The 20709-nt window shown below is 47.2% G+C and overlaps 1 protein-coding gene across 2 annotated transcripts; it reads left to right on the top strand.

Moving 5' to 3' along the window:
* Positions 1–667: 667 nt before the first annotated feature.
* Sesn2 (sestrin 2) lies at positions 668–18939 on the top strand. Of its 2 annotated transcripts, none has more exons than XM_047554984.1 (10): positions 668–1115; positions 7952–8017; positions 9637–9834; positions 10212–10394; positions 10504–10716; positions 11654–11804; positions 12334–12452; positions 12685–12875; positions 16458–16602; positions 17219–18939. In XM_047554984.1, exons 1-10 carry the CDS (start codon positions 1026–1028, stop codon positions 17303–17305), a joined length of 1443 nt encoding a protein of 480 aa, XP_047410940.1. In that variant the 5' UTR covers positions 668–1025; the 3' UTR covers positions 17306–18939. The 2 variants fall into 2 exon arrangements, with proteins under 2 accessions (XP_047410940.1, XP_047410930.1); XM_047554974.1 differs by having other exon boundaries at positions 12172–12452.
* The last annotated feature ends 1770 nt before the right edge of the window (positions 18940–20709 follow it).

The raw sequence follows: 20709 nt of genomic DNA, 5'->3' as shown, positions 1-20709 counted from the left end.
GAGAAAGAGGGTGGCAAGTGTGGAATAGGACTGGAGGCACCAAAGGAGCAGAGAGGGGAAAACCCGCAGCAATAGGGATTGAGGTTAGACGTGAGGTTGTCAATGGTATTTTAGTGCATGAAGGCTTTTCCAGAGACTCCACAAATAAGGTGGATCCCCTGTGTCTGGTACATTTGGAAGTGGAATCCTCCCCGAGGTCTGGGGGAAAAGGGTGGCATCCTTTGGCCCCAAATATCTGGCATTTGACTATAATTACCACCACTGGATACCGTGGAGCCAAACCTCTCTCAACCCTAACCCGTCGCTCCAGGAACTGAAAAGCTGAGGAACTCATTTGAGAGGGATTTCACACCTGACTCTCTGGTCCAGCCTGGTAAAGTCCCGTTTCATCACGCAGCCCTAATGACTGTGCTGGCTGTCACTCTCGTCTGGTATTGCCAGTGATCTGACTAACCCTTCTTGCAAAAGTTTGCAGCATTCGTCGGAAGCCGACTACAGCTCCCAGAATTCCCGGGCGCTGCCCGATGCCGATTGGAGGAACAGTTAGCTCCAGAGGGAGGTGTTGCCCCCGCCTTCCTGGGAAACAGGCATCTGATTGGCTGCGCCGCGGGGCTTTTGTGTCCCCGCCCTCCCCCTGGGACCCCAGCGAGCTGAGCTGCGCTGCTGGTGTCAGAGGCAGGCGAGCGCTGGCAGTTCCGCGGAGGGGATGCTGAGGAGCGCTGGGTCCGCGAGCAGCGCTGGCCACTGCGGACTTCCGAGGCACCTCAGGCCGTGAGAACCCCTGCGCCTCAGCCCAACCCAGGCCCCCGAGGCCATTCACTGTTCCAGAAGCCAGACTGGGAGAAGAGTCCAGCACAGCAGCGGCCGTTCTCCGGATCCGGAGCGTTCTGGAACCCCGAGAGACACCGTGGGGTTCTCGAACCTCCCCCAGCAGCTCTCAGCCCCGGCTTCCTGCGTGCGTCCGTCCGAGACCCCCGCTCGTGTTCTGATCGTCAGCGAACCGCAACTGGGTGCTGGTGCACACCATGATCGTCGCGGACACCGAGTGCTGCGCGGAGCTCCAAGGCTATCTGCCCTTCTCCCGGGGCGGAGTAGGCGCCCCGGGGGCCGGAGAGGTGAGCTGCAGCGGGTCGACGACACTCTTCCAGGAGCCGCGTCCGAGCCTCAGGCTATCCCGGGCTAAGTCTGTGAGCCCCCCAGACTCAGAGAGGGGGAGTGGAGCGCGTAAGCCAGGACTAGGGTTGCATCAACTGGCAGCCTTGGGCCTCCCCTCCCCTCCTTTCGTCCCTCCCTCCCTTCCTTCCCCCCCCCCCCCAACCCCCGGGGCTGCAGAGCCCTCCCTGGCTCGCTCGGACTCCTTGGCCAATGAGAGGGAGGCCTTCTCGAGGCTCTCCCGGGTTTGGGTTCTGGTCGAGAGAGTCTTCAAGTCCAGGCAAATCCCGGCCGGTGCAGCCCCACCACTCCTCCCCCACCCCCGCCCCCTTCCGCAGATTCCCTTCCTCTTGGCAGGGGCAGGCAGTTAGAGGACTCTTTCTAGGATGTCCCCGCTCCTAGCCCTCAGCTCTGGGAATGGGGTACCTGGATCTGGCCAGAGAAGGTCGACTCCCTTCCCCTGCCCTCATCACACCCTGGATTTGAAAGGAGTGAGGGTGCCCAGGGGGTTCTGGGCGGCGGCATCAGCAGCAGCTAAAGCTAGGAGGGGGGCAAGCCTGAACGTGGTTCCCGAAGACTTGCTGATTAGGCTGCTCCCTGCTAGGTCTGGGGTCCTCGAAGTTTGTTTTGCAGGGACTCCCCTTCTCACCCCCGCAGAGTGTGGAGGGGCTTTGCAGAGAGGCAAAGAATAAGGTCGGATCTAATTTAACATCTCATTCGCCACTCCCACCTGCCACCAGCAGCGAGGATAATGAACATGTTGTTTATTAAGCACCTACTAGATGCTAGGCTCAGGGCTTTGTCTTGGTCTCTGAGTCCTCTGACTAAACCAGCAAAACAAACTATACTGTGTCCCTTTTTCCAAGATGAGAACATTGAGGCCCAGGAGGGGCTTGAGGAGACCTTTCTTCACTAACCCCATAGAGTACCTGATTTTTTGGTTTAGGATTTTGGAGTGTGCTCTGCACAACAGGGAGTTTTGCTTGGTTCTTCAGTTTCCAAATCTGGGGCGTCATGGAGGTGTATTGCTGGGAGTTGGTGGAGTGCTAGTCCTAAAGTGTGTGACCTGGGGAAAATCTCTGCTCAGAGTAACGTGGTTTCTGGGGAGGTCCTATCACCAGCGGTGGATGGTTTGTTTCTGTTTTTTCTTTTACTTACCTCACCCTTTCCTAACATGATTTAGGAGCCCTGTGTGGAAGAATAACCTCACTCCTGCCTCTTCACAGCTGAGTTACTTTAGTCTGTTTGTGAAAAATGGGAATAATGTTGTTATTGAGATCACCTGGGTACTAGAGTGGGCCAGTCCTGGTCCCAGCCCTCCACTTAACTTGCTGTGTTATTTTGGCCAAATGATGGCTCTCTGGTTGCAATTTCTTCCCATGGGGATTTGATGGTATCTCTAAGAGATTGTTGGGAGAATTAGCTCAGAATATGAGCAAAGGTCAAAGCACAGTCCTTGGAACACAGTAACTGCACCCCAAATTCTGGGCTACTGTCAGAATGTGGTCATAGCACACATTTCCCTTTTCCCAGAGCGCCCTCCAAGGGGCTTCCTGAGCCTGTTCTCTCCTACCTGAGGTGAGAGCAAGTACATTGTTCTCTGGGACAGCCCTAAAAGTTATCTAGGAAGAAAAGAATACCTTAGGTGGTCTGCAGAGGCCTTGAGGAAGTGGCCTTCAGAGGAAATCACTTTTCAACTGTGGGAAAAGCTGATGATGTCTGAGGTGTCTCTATGTTTTCTTCTCCCTGGAGAAAAGAGGACCTTGGGAAGGTGTGTGGAATCTTTAGAAGACAGCAGTGTGCTGATCTTACAGAGCCGGCTGCTCAAGTCCCAAGGAACAGCCCTCAACTCTCTTCACCACACACCCCCTTTCAGGGTGCCAAGACCTTCAGATATAAGAATTTCCAAAAAGTTCCCAGGGCTTCACTTTAATAGTAGTAATACAAAGCTGTGTTGCGCTCTAGAATAACTTCCTCAAACATCACTTCCTCTGAGGGAAGCTTTTCCTCCCCCACCAGATAAAGTCCCTTTGCACAGCCTTTTCCAGTCCTCTTCTCCATTATAGGAGCTTTGGGTGCAATTTTGTGGAACAGTTAATTGTTTCATAACTGCAGGTCTCATTGCCAACACTGCTCTGTGCATCTTATAAATGCTTGCAATTATCTGCCCCTTGTTGGCTTAGCTGACCTTTGTGAACTGTTCAGGCTTTGAAGTCAGATCTGAGTTGTACCCAGCTGGGAGAGGACCTTTCTGAGCCTCAGTGCCCTGTCTCTAAAGAAGGAACAAAAAGACCTATTTCCCTTGGGGTGGTTGGGAGGGATCAGTGATCTCAGGTGTATAAAACACGTTGGCACCCAGCTCAGGGTAGGCATGCCAGTGCACACACCCCACAGCTGGATGGAGGTAGGGGTGCTTGTGCTGTCTTCCTCTCAGGTGTAAAAGGGGGAAGTGTCTGAGTTCAACTGACTGGGGGTGGGGAGGGAGTGTCTGTCCCTTTCCTGCTGGCAGAAACTCAGCATGTATCAGTATCTGTAGCTGAATCTCAGAGCTCCCAGGGTCTACATACCAAGAACAAAGCTGGCCTACTCCAAGAGTTCAATGCAGGTGGGAAGTCAGACTGAGCTGCATTTAAATCTCCAGGCCTGGGGCCACTTCCAGAAGCTGTTGGTAGAATGTAAAGGCCCTTAGATGCCACAGGTATTACTGGGTTCACACTGCAGATTGGACATTTGTCCTCCGGTGCTTAATGTTTGGACCTTTAATCTTTCCTTGTGTGCAAAATAAAGTCCCCTTTACCCCCAAACTGATGAGATTAGATGGAACCTGCATGCACCTGGCTGAACAAATACAGAAGTTAACATCCAGTGAGCGATTGCATTAGGAGCTAGGTACTGAGGTCTGACTAATTATCCTCTTTTCACAACTGGTTTGAGGGCCTCCTGTTGAGTGGCCTCCCAGAGGGTTGTTTGACTTTACTGTTCCTGCTGCCCCATGTGATACCCAATAGCCCCCATTGGTTCTCCCTCTGCCCCACATTGGCTGTGTTACTTTGGGCAGGTGACCTGCCCCTTGTGGGTTTCCCATTCTCCATCTGAAAAGTGCAGGTAGAATCATGCCCTTATCAGTTGTACTGAATGTGTGTTTTCAGTATGGAAGCCACTAGTCACGTGTGGCTATTTAAATTTAAATAAAAGTAAAAATATCAGAACTTTCTGTTGTGCTAGTCACATTTGGGATGCTCAGCCACAGTGACTGAGGGCTAGCTACCCTATTTATTTGTGCAGATGTAATACGTTCCATGAACAACATAGGGTCATCACAGAAAATCCTGTTGGCCTATTCCATGCTACACCCTGGGGTGACAACAGTGAACTAGATCCAGTGTGTGCCCTCGGGATGAAAAACATTGTGACAGGTGCTGTGACTGGGGGCAGCTGGTCCCTGGATCGAGGGTAGACAGAAGGAACTTCTGTCTCTTGGTGAACCTCAAGTACAAAAAGCCTTGTAACTATTGAGATCTTGAGAAATTGAGAATGGGAAATATTGTTCCTGTACTTGTAGGAAACTGATCTGTTTCCCAGCTCTCCTACCTCTTTCCTGGCTGAGTGACCAAAAGTGACTTGTCCTCTCTGAGCCTTCTTCCTCTGTAAAATAGGGGCCCAAGTAGTGACTTTTACTTTACAAAGTCTAGATAGTACATCTGAAGTCAATGCTAAAATAATGGCAACTAGTGTTGTTACCTACTATTCTTCTTTATTATTATTATTATTGACTCCCTACTTAGGGAATGGGGCAGGGCTGATCTGGAGGTGTCATCTCTTGGCAGTGGAACCCTGCCCTGCCTACATCCCTGGCCTTCCCCTGGCGTCAAGGTCCGGGAAGTCTTCAGGGTATTCGCCATAGAGCCCAATCTCTTGGTCTTGCTTTCAGGACTTTACACTGTCTTTTCCCTCTGTCTGGAATGCTTGTCCCCTATGTTTTTACAGGCCCTGCTACCTGCCAAGGTCACCTCCCTAGTGGCTCTTTGGATTCACTTAGACTAAAATATTCCATGCTGTCCCACCCTGTCATTGTAGTCATTGTTCTGTTTCATTCACTTCCCTGTGCTTTGAAATCTGTTCATTTGTTCGTCCATGAGATTCAAAATTCTGCGAAGGCTGAGACTTTGTCTTCACTGCAGTATTCTTGCTACCTACAGTGGAGTCACCAAAACTATTTGTCATATGAACAAATTAATTTTGGTTCCACCTGGAAAATACTTAGTGCAGTGCTTTATGCTTGACAAAGTGACAAATAAAGGGGGCAAACAATGGTCTTCATCCTGGCTGTACATTTTGCTGGGATCCCACCCCACACTGATGCCATTAGACTTGCTGGAGTTGGGATCTTGGCATTGATATTTTTAAAAAAGCTTCTCAAGGGATTCTTATGTACTGCTTGAACTAAGAAACCCTTGTTTGAAATAGCAGTGAGGTTAATGACATCTGACTTTTATTAAGTGCTTTTGGTGACCAGAGGTGCTGAGGTAAGCCTTGTGGCATTCTCTCATTAAATTGCCATGATGATGCAGTGAAAGTAGGTACTAATGCCATTATTTGGTGAGGAAACAGGCTTACAAATGCAACTGTCACTTGAGTTCTGGCAGTTTATGTCAAAAGCCCCTGTCTTTTACCTGTGTTCACCATTATCACCGTTATCATCATCATTATGATTAATAAAAATGTTGATAGATCCAGACCCATCAGTTAAAGATCTGGTTGTATCGGCTGCTTCCTTTGTCAGAATTTGGAGTGAGATGATTCCCCAGGTTCTACCCAGCACCTCCCGTAGGCCCTCTGTGCTCCATCTCAATCTGCCCTCCCTGCTGCGACTCTCTATCTGTCCTCAGGTCCCCTGAGGGGGAGGCCCAGTTTGTGGAGTCAGCAGTCCTTATCTCCCAGACAGAGCTGTTGGGCTTTTCCTCTCTGGTGAGGGAGGAGGCAGGCTGTAAAGGGAGGGCTTGGGGGTTATGGTAGTTAGTATGCTGGCCTTGGACACCTGTTCTCGTAGTTCTAGAAGCTGGGCTGGAAGGGGCCTGAACAAGTCAGCTCAGCCCCCTTCTTTGTTTAGGATGAAGGTCCAGAGAGTGTGCATAACCTTCCCAGAGCCATACAGCGGTAGAACTGGTGCCATACCTGGAACTTCCTGGTCTAATAGTGTTTTTCCTTTATAGTCTTCCAGACCTCAGGGGACTTTTGGCCAACTAAAAAGAAGATTCAAGTATAGTTTTTAGTCCCTGGACACCTAAGATACTAAGTCTAGAACTTAATGGGGAAGGAAGGATTGGGGAACTTTCCCTCTCCAATGAAGGCTTAACATTTATTTGAGTAAATTATTTCCAAGACCAGTGGTGAGCCCCCCTCAAATTAACAAAATAAATATCCTTTGTGAACTCCATCTCTGGGACTAGAAGAAGCAGATTTAGTGAGTGTGTGATTCTGGTGGTTTCTTTTTCTTTTTGGTATTACGAATTGAACCCAGGGATTGCTTTGCCACGGAGCTACATCCCCAGCCCTTTTTATGTTTTATTTTGAGACAGGGTCTTGCTGAGTTGCTTAGGCCTTCATTAACTTGCTCAGGCTGGCCTTGAACTCACAATCCTCCTGCCTCAGCCTCCCAAGTTGCAGGATCACAGACCTGTACCATTGTGCCTGGCTGATTCTGGTGGTTTCTAAAGAGGCTCAAATACAGTTATGCCAGAATAATTGCCACCATCTGCCTTGTACCCCTGCTCTGTTTTCATTCACAGAACAGAGTAAATGACCTGGCTCTCCCTTCTCCAAAATGTGATCTGGGAGAAGAACAACTTAAAACAGATCCTCAGAGGGCAGTGTTTTTAGAAGCAAAAGCACTGGAAATTGTGGAGTCACAGATGAGGGTCAGAAAAATGTTTCTAGTCCCTGAAGGGACTATAAGAGCTCTGTAAGCTGGGTCATGCATACATGTAATCCCAATGACTTGGGAGGCTAAGGAAGGAGGATTGTAAATTCCAGGCCACCCTCAGCAATTTAGAGAGTCCCTCGGCAACTTAGTAAGACCCTATTTCAAAATAAAAAATAAAAAGGGCTAGGGTGTAGCTCAGTGGTAGAGCATTCCAGTATCCAGAAAGAAAAAACAGTGGTGAGCCTGGGCCACTAATTGATTTGGAAGGCTATGGGAGAGGGTGAAGATAATTGATCAGATTTATACTCAGAAAGTTAATATGGCTGCTGGATAGAGGTTGAACAGGGGCAGATGGGCTGTGGAGGCTGGGAGACCATTGGTGAGGTTGTTGGTGGTAGTTGGGTAGTACCCATATATGAGGTGGTTGTAGTGGTAGGGGAGTGCAGAAGAAATGATCATGAGAGGGACTGAAGCTGCTTCATAGGCATAGAGGGTCCTTGGTTACTGGCTTTGGGATACAAACTATGGGGAGTTCTATATGGGTTCTTGGGGCTGCTAAGATGGTGGTGTCCCAAGATGTCTAACATGGTGGCTTATATATTTCTTTTCTCTGGATCCCTCCCACCAAGTAATGCTGGAGTCCCTGGGTCCCTGCCCAGTTATTAAACAATTCATCCTGGGATAAGCCCTCTTTCCTGTTTACCTTCCACTAAGTGGGTACAAATTTTCCACCTGATTCCTCCTTGCAAGTTATACCAGAAGGATGGTTTTAGAAGCTCAGCATAGCCCCTGGGGTTTGAGGAAGAGGTTGGAGAGGTAACAATCCTCTTGGTCCTCCCTTCATCTGACAGCTAACCTTCAGGTGTTTCTTTACAGGAACAGAAGGAGAGCCGGGCTCGGAGAGGCCCTCGAGGGCCCAGCGCCTTCATCCCAGTGGAGGAGGTAAGCTTGGAGGGGGTTAAGATGTCTTTGGTACCTGGAAAGAAAGGACATGGGACATCGGTGGGTCAGGGTCTTTTCCTGTCCCTTAAATTGCAGCTTTGGGAAAAAAAAAATTGCAGCTTTGAATCTATACTTTCCCATTCCTGAAGCATTTAATTCACAGAACAGCTCTGTGAAGCAGGCACTACCATTTTCCTGGGGAAGAGCAGGCTCGGAGACAGCGATAATCACTTAGTCGAACTTTATGATCCCAGATCAATGCCTCTTATTTTCTTAATAAGATAGAACTACCTCTGTGTATCTTCTCACCCATGATTGTATATCTATTAAAAAAAATTTGTTTTTAAAGTAATGTATGTTCATTATTTTAAAATTTCCAGTATGTCAGAAACCTCTGATGTCTTGTAATTTCACCCTTGATAGAAGTCATTACTGTTAACCATTTATTTATTTGCCACTGTTTTCTGGATTCCATCCTCAACCTGTATTGGGGATTGAACTCAGGAGTGCTCTACTGCTGAACTGCCCTTTTTTATTTTGAGATAGGATCTCACAAAGTTGTAGAGGCTGGCCTCGAACTTGAGGTCCTCCTACCTCAGTCGTCTCAGTCACTAGGATTATAGACATGTGCCACCTCATTAGTTTAGGCTTTTTTCTTCTTTTTTCCATACAGATAGTTAATTTCATACAGAAAACCAATATCGTAGCTTTCAGTTTGTTTTTTTGTTTGTTTTTTCACTTTATAATACAACAGAGATATCTTTTACCTACAGAGTCAATTCATTATTTCATTTTTATTTATTTACTTATTCATTTGAAGTGTTAGGGTTTAACCCAGGGCCTCACGTATGCTAGGGAAGCGCTACACCACTGAACTGTACCCCCAACCCCCACCCATTCATTTATATAAACAGATATCTATTGAAGTGTGAATCTGTGAAGCACCCTTGGTTGGGTGCATTTGCTGGGTTCAAACAGAAACTCCATGAAGGCAGGAGAGACAACTTTTTGTTGATGTTGTTGTTCTGGGGGGATGCAACCCAGTGCCTTATGCATGCTAAGCATGCACTTTACCTCTTAGCCGTAACCTCACCTCTAAAACCATACTTGGAATCTCTGTTCCTGAGTTTTCCTATCTGAAAGTGGGAAAGGGGCTAGGGTGTAGCTCTCGGTGTTAAAGCATTTGCCTAGCATGTCTGAGGCCCTGGGTTTGATCCCTAGCACCACAAAAATAAGAAAAAATATAACTCCAATTTTATAATTGTTGTGAGGATTATTGTATCTTAGTTTTTTCAGTACTGGGAATCAAACCCAGGGCCTCAGGTGTGCTGGGCAAGCTCTCTACCACTGAGCTACACTCCCAGCCCAGTTATTGTAAGTTAATAGTACTTCAACAGTACTTGGCACATAATAACCATTGTATAAGTATTGCCTATTTTTATATAAAGTATCAATAAGTGTTTAATCATTTAATTAAATATCTTTTCCTCTCCATTCCCTCTTTTTTGGACATGGTGGTGGTTTTCAGTGTATTGCTATTATAAACTCACCCCAAAGGATATGTTGGTCTCAGGTGGGGAGGACAGGAAGGAACCCATGTGCTCTTCTTTGTTTGGCAGGTCCTTCGGGAGGGGGCTGAGAGCCTTGAGCAGCACCTGGGACTGGAGGCGCTGATGTCCTCAGGGCGGGTGGACAACCTGGCGGTGGTGATGGGCCTGCACCCTGACTACCTCAGCAGCTTTTGGCGCTTGCATTATCTGCTGCTACACACAGATGGGCCCCTGGCCAGTTCCTGGCGCCACTACATTGCCATCATGGTGAGCCTGTCTGGGCCAGATGTTTGTAGGGATGTCCACATAGGAGGTTCTGTACTTGGATCTCTTTGGGGGGACTTCTGAGTTTATATCATAGGCAAAGGGGGAAAATATAGCTTTGACCAACTATCAATACATTTTAGGTTTTGAATAGAGGCATCTTTAGTGTCCACTTTGCCTACTAGTATCTGTAGATTGGGTAACTGAGGTGCAGAGGGGTCAGGTGACTTGCAAGATGGTGGCAGAGCAGGAGTTAAAACCTAAATTTCTTGCCTCTTAGGCAACAGTAAGCCCTACACTATCTCTTTTGAAGGGGGACCCACCCTGAGCACGGCAGAGAAGGACAAGGGTGACCCAAGCTTTGTCAACCTTCTTCACAGGCTGCTGCTCGCCACCAGTGTTCTTATCTGGTGGGCTCCCACATGGCTGAATTTCTGCAAACTGGCGGTGACCCTGAGTGGCTGCTGGGTCTCCATCGGGCCCCTGAGAAGCTGCGAAAACTTAGTGAAATCAACAAGTTGCTGGCACATCGGCCATGGCTCATCACCAAGGAGCATATCCAGGTGCAGTGGGCTGAGAGGAGGTCCCTGAGGGAGCCCAGTGGTCAGGACTGGACTTGGCAAGAAGTCCAGGGGCAGACACTGAGCAGATCTGGCCTTCTTTCCCCTCCAGGCCTTGCTGAAGACGGGTGAGCATAGCTGGTCTCTGGCAGAACTCATCCAAGCCCTGGTCCTGCTCACCCACTGCCACTCACTGGCCTCCTTTGTGTTTGGCTGTGGCATCCTTCCTGAGGGGGATCCAGAGGGAAGTCCTGCCCCTCAGGCACCATCACCCCCCAGTGAGCAAAGCAGCCCTCCAAGTGGGGACCCATTGAACAATTCTGGGGTAAGTCATAGTCCTAAATCTTTGTGGGGCAGAAAGCTGGTGTGGCCTCTGGTCCTTGGATAGAAGCCATAACTTTCTTATCTCCTCATACTGAGAGGCCACAGAAAAGTTGGACATTTTTGTTTGTTTGTTTTTATTGGACACTTGACCACATCCCAGCCCTGTTTTGTATTTTATTTAGAGATAGGGTCTTAGTGAGTTGCTTAGTGCCTCATTTTTGCTGAGTCTGGCTTTGAACTCGTGATCTTCCTGCCTCAGCCTCCTGAGCCACTTGGATTACAGGCATGCTGTACCACACCTGGCAAGTTATTTGACTTTGAAGCTCAGCTTCCTCATCTGTTAAATGGGAATAAAGATCCCTACTTACAGTGGGTTGTGAGGATTAAGTGAAGTATCATGTGACTGGTGTTTTATTGTGTCAGCTGAGTATTAACACTTTAAAAATATAAAGTTTGAACCAGGTACAGTGGTTTTTACAGTTGTGTAATTCCAGCTACTTAGGAGGCTGAGGCCAGAGGATCACAAATTCAAGGCTAGCCTGGCAACTTGGCAAGATCCTGTCTCAAAATAAAAGGAAAAAAGGGCTGGTATGTAGCTCAGTAGTAGGGTGCTTGCCTCCCATGTGCAAGACTCTGAGTTCTATCTCCTGCACCAGCAAAAAAAAAAAAAAGAAAGAAAGAAAGAAAGAAGAAGAAGAGGAAAAAAACCAGATACTTTAAAAATTACCTCTGAGGGAAGTAGCTGCTTAGGGAAAATACGAGTCTCTTCTGTAGCTTCACGAACTTCCCCTTGGGAAGCACAGACCACGTGAACTTTCTAGCACAGGTGGCTGGCCTAGTCCATTATGATTATTCAGGCAGTCCTGCTATGTGGGAAGGGTGAGTAGTTTTCCACAGGGTGAAGAGGAGAAATGGTGACTACTTGGTCCCTCATCCAGGGTTTTGAGGCAGCCCGGGATGTGGAAGCGCTAATGGAACGCATGAGGCAGCTGCAGGAGAGTCTGCTGCGGGATGAAGGAGCCTCGCAGGAGGAGATGGAGAACCGTTTTGAGCTGGAGAAGTCGGAGAGCCTGCTGGTGACCCCCTCAGGTATGGGATCACAGTAGCCCAGGGCCCGTGGGCTGCCCCTTCTTTCACCATATGGTGGAGTGGACACCTCCATTTATCATGCTCCCTGAACTCCAAAAGCTGCCACCCTCAACCTCCCTGGTAAGAGTTTCCAGGCATGGGCCTTGGGTTCAGACCTGCCTTTGACTCTGGTCTCTTTAGCCTTCTGTGTGACCACTACGAGTCACTTCCTGTTGCAGGTCCTTAGGTCTGTTGTATAGAGTAACTGAAGCAAAGTGCTTAGCATAGAGCCTGGCCTAGGGTGAGCAGCTCCACGGAACTGCCACCATTACTGTTACTGGGGGCCTTGCCTCCTGGGTGCACCGGCCTAATTCACCTCCTCCCCCAGGCCTGGCTCCAGCTGAAGTCCTGCTCCCACTCACTAGCGACGGACCCTCTCTGGCTCTCTGCTCTGCCTCCCCATGCCCCCCTTTGATGATTAATCAGGAGTGGAGCCCTTTGTGCTCCATGCCTCGGCCTCACGGTGACCTCTTTCTGACATGGTCCTCAGCTGACATCCTGGAGCCACCTCCACACCCAGACATGCTGTGCTTTGTGGAAGACCCCACTTTCGGATATGAAGACTTCACTCGGCGAGGGGCTCAGGCCCCACCCACCTTCCGTGCCCAGGTAATGCCCTCCCTACTGGTCACGGCTATTGCTTCAGATTATGAACAGGCAGGGGACAGATAGTTTGAGTGGTTATAGAGTTAAGTACATTCTCCCCTCGAGATCCCATGAAGGCAGTGGGAGCCCCATGGGAGAGGCAAGATGTATTCTAGAGGTCCAGAGGCCAGGGTCTCTGTCCAGTGTTGTGCTCCAAAGACTCACTCACCTACTGAACTCTCTATGTGTTCCTCAGGATTATACCTGGGAAGACCACGGCTACTCACTGATCCAGCGGCTGTACCCTGAGGGTGGGCAGCTGCTGGATGAGAAGTTCCAGGCGGCCTATAGCCTCACCTACAACACCATTGCCATGCACACTGGCGTGGACACCTCCATGCTCCGCAGGGCCATCTGGAACTACATCCACTGCGTCTTCGGCATCAGGTGAGCACATGTCCCTCAGCCAGGGCATGCACACACAAGTCTTCTCTCTGAGCTCATTATTGTTTCTTTCATTGTTGTTGCTTTTCCTTTCTTCTTACCTATACTATTTTTCAAAGCAAATTTATTTCCTTACTGATTTTAAGAGATAATAGGAGTATTCATTTTTTTGAACCTTGTAAATGAAACTCTTTTAATCTCACCCCACTGAGATAACTATACATAAACATGTTACCTACACAGCATGCACCTATATATTTGTGTCACTATGTAGAGTTGTGTTTATTTCCATTCTGAATAGCAGACTTTCTCATAGTAAATAAAGACAACATAAATACCCATCAATAGGGGACTTTAAACAATGATATCGCCATTTCAGGGAAATATTATACAGCAATTAAGGGTTTGGGATATAACCCAATGATGTAAAACCCTGGGTTTGATCCCTAGCACTGAAAAAAAAAAAAAAGAAAAAAAGATAGAGAAATATGTAACTATTATAAAATTATAATATGAATGTAGAGATCTATTTATATTGCCATGGGAAAATGTTCAAAATGTATTGAAAGAAAAGCTTACCAACCAAAATCTTTTTGTTCTTTTTTAACTGAATGCTTGCTGTACGTGGAAAATGTAATTTAACGGTGGTTTTCTGTATAGTATACTATGATAAATAACATTTGTTGCTTACTAAATCTTTTCTGATTGTTTTTCTTTTTCTTTTTAATGGTGCTGGGGATTGAACCCAAGGCCTTGTACCTACTACGCACGTGCTTTATCATTGAGCTACATCCCTAGTCCTCTTTTCTGACTTTCGAGTAGGTGTTTTTTTTGTTTGTTTATTTGTTTTTAATATTTTTAAATTGTCAATGGACCTTTATTTATTTATATGTGGTGCTGAGAATTGAATCCAGTGCCTCACACATGCCAGGCAAGTGCTCTTTACCACTAAGCCACAACCCCAGCCCCTGTTGTTTATTTTTAAACTAATGGGGTAATAGTCAATGTACTCTGCAATTTGATTTTCTTCATCTAATAATGTAGTATGAACCACATTTCTTACCAGTGTGAATAAATTTTTTAATACTTTTTAACCAGTGTCTGGTATTCTGCTATGAATATATTATAATTATTCATTCATTTCCCTATCTTTGAATATTTAGATTGTTTGCAATTTTTCAACCTTACAAATGCCATTTGCACTGACTAGTCTTATACATGAGCTCCTTTTCATCTGGTACCAGAAATTGAACCCAGGGGTGCTCAACCACAGAGCCACATCCCCAGCCCTTTTCATTTTTTATTTGAGGTGGGGTCTCACTATACTGCTTAGGGCCTCACTAGGTTGATGAAGCTGGCCTCAAACTTGTGATCCTGCTGTCTCAGCCTCCCAAGTCAAGTACTGTGGTATACCCCTGTAATGTGTAAAACACTTGCCTATCCTTCTCAAAGTCCTGAGTTCATTCCTAGCACTGCCAAAACAAAACAACAACAACAACAAAACTTCACTCTGATAATATAATGGAAAATCCAAAAACATTAACAAAAAATTAAGGAAAAAAGCAATTTCCCAAATATCTGCTACTCCAGTGCAACCACATCCATATCCCAAGATGTTTTTCTATTATTTTTTCTTTCTTATGTAGGTGCTTTTATGTAGTTCAAATTATAGTGGTTATTTCACTTGAAAAAATATATTGGATATTTGTAAAGAGAAACAAGGGCTTGATTTTTAGAAAATTTAGAAAACATAGGGCCAGGGAAGTAGCTCAGTGGTAGAGCATTTGCTTAACATGAGTGAGGCCCTGCGTTTAATTCCCAGCACTGGGGGGGAAAAAAAATCCATGACACCACCTGCTTTTATTATCATCAGATACTTCCTTTCTGTCTTTTTGCCTATGCACAAATAACCAAAATATATATAATTATAAAAAAACAAGATCTGCCATTTTCTTGCCTGCTCATTTCACATATTTTACCCATCTACTAAAAACATTAGTGTGTTTAGTAAACACATGATTTTTTTCTTGCTTTTCTCATTTAATTGTTTATACCAGGTATCAAGAAATTATCCCCAGGGGCTGCGGTGATAGCTCAGTGGTAGAGTATTTGCCTAGCATGTGTCAGGCACTGGGTTCGATCCTCAGCACCACATAAAAATAAATAAATAAAATAAAGGTATTGTGTCCATCTACAACTTAAAAAGGGGGGGGGGCTCTGCTCTAAAAAAAAAAATTATCTCCAAATTTTTAAAAATGTACATGTTGCTTGTAGAAAAATTGTTTTTCTGTGTATTACTAGCTATAAATCCTACTTCTTTGAATGAGTCGAGCTGTGCTTAGTGGGCCATCCTCTTGCTGGTCAGTGTGGAGTCCCAACGCTGGGTGGCAAGATGGCATTTTTTAATGTAGGCAAGCTAGTTTCTTCCCAGGTGTCAGGGGTAGGATTCTTCACTCTCCAACATGGTTCTTGCTTCTATATTTTTGTCGCTGAAATCTGTAATCCAATTTATTTTTTTGGTACTGGGGATTGAACCCAGGTATGCTTTACCCCTGAGCCACATCCTCAGCCCTTTTTAAAAAATTTATTTTGGGGCTGGGGTTGTGGCTCAGTGGTAGATGCTTGCCTAGCATGTGTGAGGCACTGGGTTCGATTCTCAGCACCACATATAAATAAATGAATAAAATAAAGGCCTATCAACATCAAAAAAATATTTTTAAAAAAATGTTAAACTATTTCTAGACAAGTTGTCACTAAGTTGCTTAGGGCCTAAGTTGCTGAGACTGACCTCAAACTTGAGATCCTCTTACTTCAACCTCCCAAGTTGCTGGAATCACAGGTGTGCACCACCAAGCCCGGCTGTACTCCAGTTTTCAACCAATCCTTTCCATCCACACTGATCTCTGAAGACATTGTCCGCTGTAGGTCCCTGGAGTGGGAAGCAACAAAGCAACTTCTAGACTGGTCGCCAACTTGCTTTTTCACTTTGAACAAATAAATTGCCTCTGCAGGACTTAGTTTGCCCATCTGTAAAATGAGTACTAACTCTTTTTTTTTTTTTTTTTTTTTTAACTTTACCCTCTTCATTCTCCAGGGTAGTTATGCACTGACTTCCCCCTCCTCCTTCACCTTCATGACCTCACTGTGGAGTAGCAAATACAACCTTGGAGCCAGACAGAGCTGGGTTTGAAACTCATTCCCTGCTGTCTGACTTAGAGAATGTGACATCTCTGAATCTCAATTTTCTCATCTGCAAAGTGGGGTTATGAATACAGTATATTGTGTATAAAGCTGCATATCACAGTGGCATGCAGTAGTTTTGAGAATTCTGAGTACCCGTCCACAGGGTGCATGGTTGGTACTCTGTTCAACATGCTCATTCCTGTGTATTCCTTGGACTGGTCTCCTACAAGTTTGTTGGCCTGTGATGTATGATATTTACTTTTTCTAGGAGGAACCAGGCTTGTTGCTTCCTACCTTCTGCCTTTTCTCACCACTTTCGATTCCTCCTCCTGTGGGGTGGGGATGGGGGTGAGCTCTCCTTCTGGGAGCAGAGGATGATCAGTGCTGTTGGGGTCTCTCCAGGTACGATGATTATGATTATGGGGAGGTGAACCAGCTCCTGGAGCGGAACCTCAAGGTCTATATCAAGACAGTGGCCTGCTACCCAGAGAAGACCACACGAAGAATGTACAACCTCTTCTGGAGGCACTTCCGCCACTCAGAGAAGGTATGATCCATGGGGAGGACCAGGATGGAGGTAGACAGGTGCAGCCAGTGGAGGGGACAGGGAGGCAGGACCCAGTAGGGACCCAGCCTGAGTCTGTCCTGCCAGGTGGGACACCTGGGCATGTTGTCTTGAGTTCACATCCTATTCAACTGCTAACCAAGCTGTAAAATGTAAACATGGGTACCAGCTTCACCCGGTGTCCTCAGTGGCAGCCTGGTAGACACAGGTTCAAATCTAACGCTGACTCAGTAGCAGTGTGACTTCAGGCAAGTCTCTTTGCTTCTTTGAGCTTTCCCTCTTTACAATGGGAATCAATTCTGCCACCATTTCAAGGTTGTTGGGAAGATGAAAGGAAAAAATGTATGAAAACCCTTGATTCTGCACAGGTGCCAAGTTAGCGGTAGCTCTTGTTTGAGCCCCGTGGGAATAAAGAGGTTAGTTGTGATAAGGAAGAATGCACTGGAATTTCTTTAGTGGTCATGGTACCAAATTGCTCAGAACCCTAGCACAGGTCAGGGCATCTCTGTGGGAAAAGGAAGGGTGAGGTGAGTGGTCAGGAATAGTGGCAGTCTGGGGGTGCTCAGGATCCCTTAACAAGCCCTGCTCTGTGCCCCAGGTGCACGTGAACTTGCTACTCCTGGAGGCCCGTATGCAAGCTGCCCTGCTCTATGCCCTCCGTGCCATCACCCGCTACATGACCTGACTCCCTCCCATGAAGGAACCAGCCGCATCCGGAGCAGCTGATCCTGGGGGCACCCTCCTCCCTGGAAGAGTTTCTCCATCTGGAGACAGACCTGGGACCCCTTCTGTCCCATGCCCGTCCCCACCCTACTGGGGTGGGCTTGTGTGATGTGCAGCCCCCGAGCCACACTCTCCTTTTCTCACTGGAATGGACAGGATCACTGCACTGACTGGGATCTCGGCTCTGCCCCTGGGAACTGGAGGAGGATTAGGAGATCCCAGGGGGCTATGCCCTTTTTCCTTCCCCTGCCCCCCGAGGCAGAGGGCATAGAAGGGAAATGTTCTGAGCTCGAACTTGTGTGCCAGCAGGCTGGGCCCCAGGCACCACAAGTGCTGTGGCCTTCCTGGACTGGGAAGTCCCTGGCTGGCCCCTGTGAGAGGGCCAAAGACCTTCCGGGACTAACACTCCAGGCAGCTTTGCCTTCTTTCCCTGATCATTCTCAGATTCATTACCTCCCACTTACCATTCACCCATTAATGTGAAAGTCAGGGTCACAGCTGGTCTGTGTGCCTCATTTCCCAAAAGCCTTTTCTCTTGGGCAGAACGAAGACCCCCCTGGTACCCTGGTTGCCCAAATCCCAGTTCAGTTCTCCTTTGCCTTTGTACCCCTTTCTCCAGTGATTTGTGGTGTGAGGCCCCAGGAGAGAGACCAGGCCTATCCCTTTGGATGTGTACTCTTTCTAGAGACTTGGAGCCACTGTTGGTCACTCTGCCTTCTGAAGAGGAAGAAGTATTTGATGATAGATTCTCCGTGTTTGGGTCCTTTGTGGTTGGGGTCAGACCTCTTTCAGGGCCTTGCCCTCGGAGCCATGGTGGATGCCTGGGAAGAGCAAAGGTAGCCTGTTCTCCCCAGGCTATGCTGCCGTGGAGAGGCTGGAGCTCTGCCAAGGATATTTGCCAAAAAGCCGAGCCTTTCTAGGTGACCAAGGTAACACTGAGGCCCAGTAAGAGAGGCAGACATCAGGGTTCTGCCACTGGTTGAGCAACCATGCCGCGTTTCCAGGCCACCTTGACCACCACAGTTGTGGACTGAGGGGTGCGTTTGAGTTTCCCCAGCGTCCAAGGCTTTGCCCTGGGATCTCAGGCCAACCTGTCGACAGCAAGCTGATTTTTCTTGAAAGATCTTGAAGGCCTCTGGGGACCCCCATTCCTGTAATCATTTTTTTTCCTGGTTGCCTCCCAAGGACCTCACCACCATCCTAGTGTCCCATCCGTCCCCTCTCCTAGATTTTAGGTGGATTGCTTGGAGGCAGAAGCAGCCAAGGACTAATCCCAGGCACTTTCTGTAGCAAACAACTGTGAATTATGGCTTCTCTTGCCCTTCTTAGCTGTAAGTGCCTCCTCTTGATCCAATTCGGAGGTACCTGAGAAAGGCAAGGGCCACAATGCTGCTGCTTCTGACCCTCCTCCCTGGGGCAGGGCAGGAGAGAAGCCTGCCAGTGCGCCACATTTCATACCCGTGCAGGCGCGGGAGAGCAACTGGCACCCCTCAGGCCTGAAAGCCCTCCCTGCAAAGAATACAGGCCAGAGGGAAAGGGCCCCAGCATGGGGGTTTGAGTTCTAGAGGGGACATGATGCCTCTGTAATTGTCTCCTGGGTCGGGTGGGAAGGGGTATCCAGTGTTCAAGTGCAGAAATCTTTGACCTTGCTACCAGTTATGTATGATGAGAAATAAAAGTTCGCCAAGGTTTTGTTTTGTACTTGTTGTTAATGGACTGTTTTTCTAATTCCTGAAGGCCAGGGTTCATCTGTAGCACAAGCAGGGACCTATGATTGCATCATGGACCTGACCTGACAGTACCTGCCCTGCCAATTACTTGTGCCATTGATTGCAGGGTTGGAACTGTTGGCATTGAAAGTCTACTTCTGCTTGGGTGTCTAGTGTCCAACCCTGCCACCTGATGTGGCTGGTCTGGCACGGTGAAATAACAATGACCATGTTATTTTTGACGAAGCCTGGCCCTGGGCTGGACATGTGAGGCCATTTCTCTGAATCCACAGCAGTCCTGCAAGGGAATTAACTCAGAGGTGAAATGACATTGCTGAGGCCACATAGGTCATTGGAGGTGCCAGGATCCAGCTGAGATATGTTTGGCCCTGAGGCCTTGACATTTCACCTTTTTTTTCTTCCCCCTTCTACTTGGAGGTCCCCCTGCATTCCCCATCCTACCATATTACAATCTGCTTCTCATCCTTCCCTCTCTAGAGGCACCAAAGGAGATGGAATCAGGCATAAGGAATTAGATGCAACCCCCAAGTCGTGCCCATGCCATTTATAGCTGTGTGACCTTAGTCAAGCTTCTTAACTTCTCTGGGCACCAGGAACTAAGAAGCTCATCAGGAAAACCACATCATGACTAAGAGCTACAGCTTCTGCTGGCTTCCCATTTGCTCTGAACACTACTGTCATAAACTGAAAACTAGACCTCTTACTGGAAGCCAGCCCTGATTGATTTCAAGTTCTCTTTTCCCTTGAGGTACCTTTTTATTTTTTGCAGTAAAACAATATACTTGCTTTTCACTCTGGAGTCATTCGAGAGGGTGTGAGAGAAAGTGAACTGACTTGGAATCCAAAGCTTGGATTCTGGCTCTGACTTAGCCACTTATTAGCCCCAGGTGGGAGGTATTGATTAATTTCACTGGGCTGTGAGTCTCCTCAACCATAAAAATTGGGATAGAGCATTTCCATTTCCTTTCTAGGTGCATTTGTGGAGTGTGGCTGTTATCAAATGTTTTCAGATTTACTCTTCACAACAGCCCTTTGAGAGAGGAGTGGTGTTCCTGCTGTACAGATGTGGAAATGGAACCATAGATGAGAATCTAGGGAACACCAACTTAGCAAATAAAATGAGGTTCAAATCCAATGCCTTTGAAATCCAGCACTTTGACTGTGAGCAAGTTACTTCGGTTCTCTCTCCTCAATGTCCTCATCTATGAAATGGAATTATACTTAGGATCACAGGAAGGTAATGTAAATTAAATAATGCATGAAAGCCACCTACCACAATTCAGGGACCTGTGCCTCATAGTGGTGAGTCATTCATTATTATGAAATTTGCCATACTGGGGTTGGTGGTGCACGCCTGTAATTCCAGTGTCTCAGGAGGTTCAGACAGGAGGATCAGAAGTACAAGACCAGCCTTAGAAACTTAGGTCCTGTCTCAGAATAAAAAGAGTTGGGATGTAGATCAGTAGTAAAGTACCCCTGGGTTCAATCCTTAGTACACCCCAAAAAAAATTTGCCCAAGTTTATGCAACTGAGGTAGAATTGGAACCCTTGTCAGTCTGATTCCAGAGTTCTTTATGTAAATTACTTTTGTTCCCAAGTTCCCTATGTCCTCCGTATTACTTTTTATCATGTTCAG

The sequence above is a fragment of the Sciurus carolinensis genome, chromosome 1 (genome assembly GCF_902686445.1).
Source record: "Sciurus carolinensis chromosome 1, mSciCar1.2, whole genome shotgun sequence".
NCBI classification, from domain to species: Eukaryota; Metazoa; Chordata; class Mammalia; order Rodentia; family Sciuridae; genus Sciurus; species Sciurus carolinensis.
The sequence above is the reverse complement of the archived record's forward strand: the minus strand, read 5'-3'. Positions and strand labels throughout refer to the sequence as shown.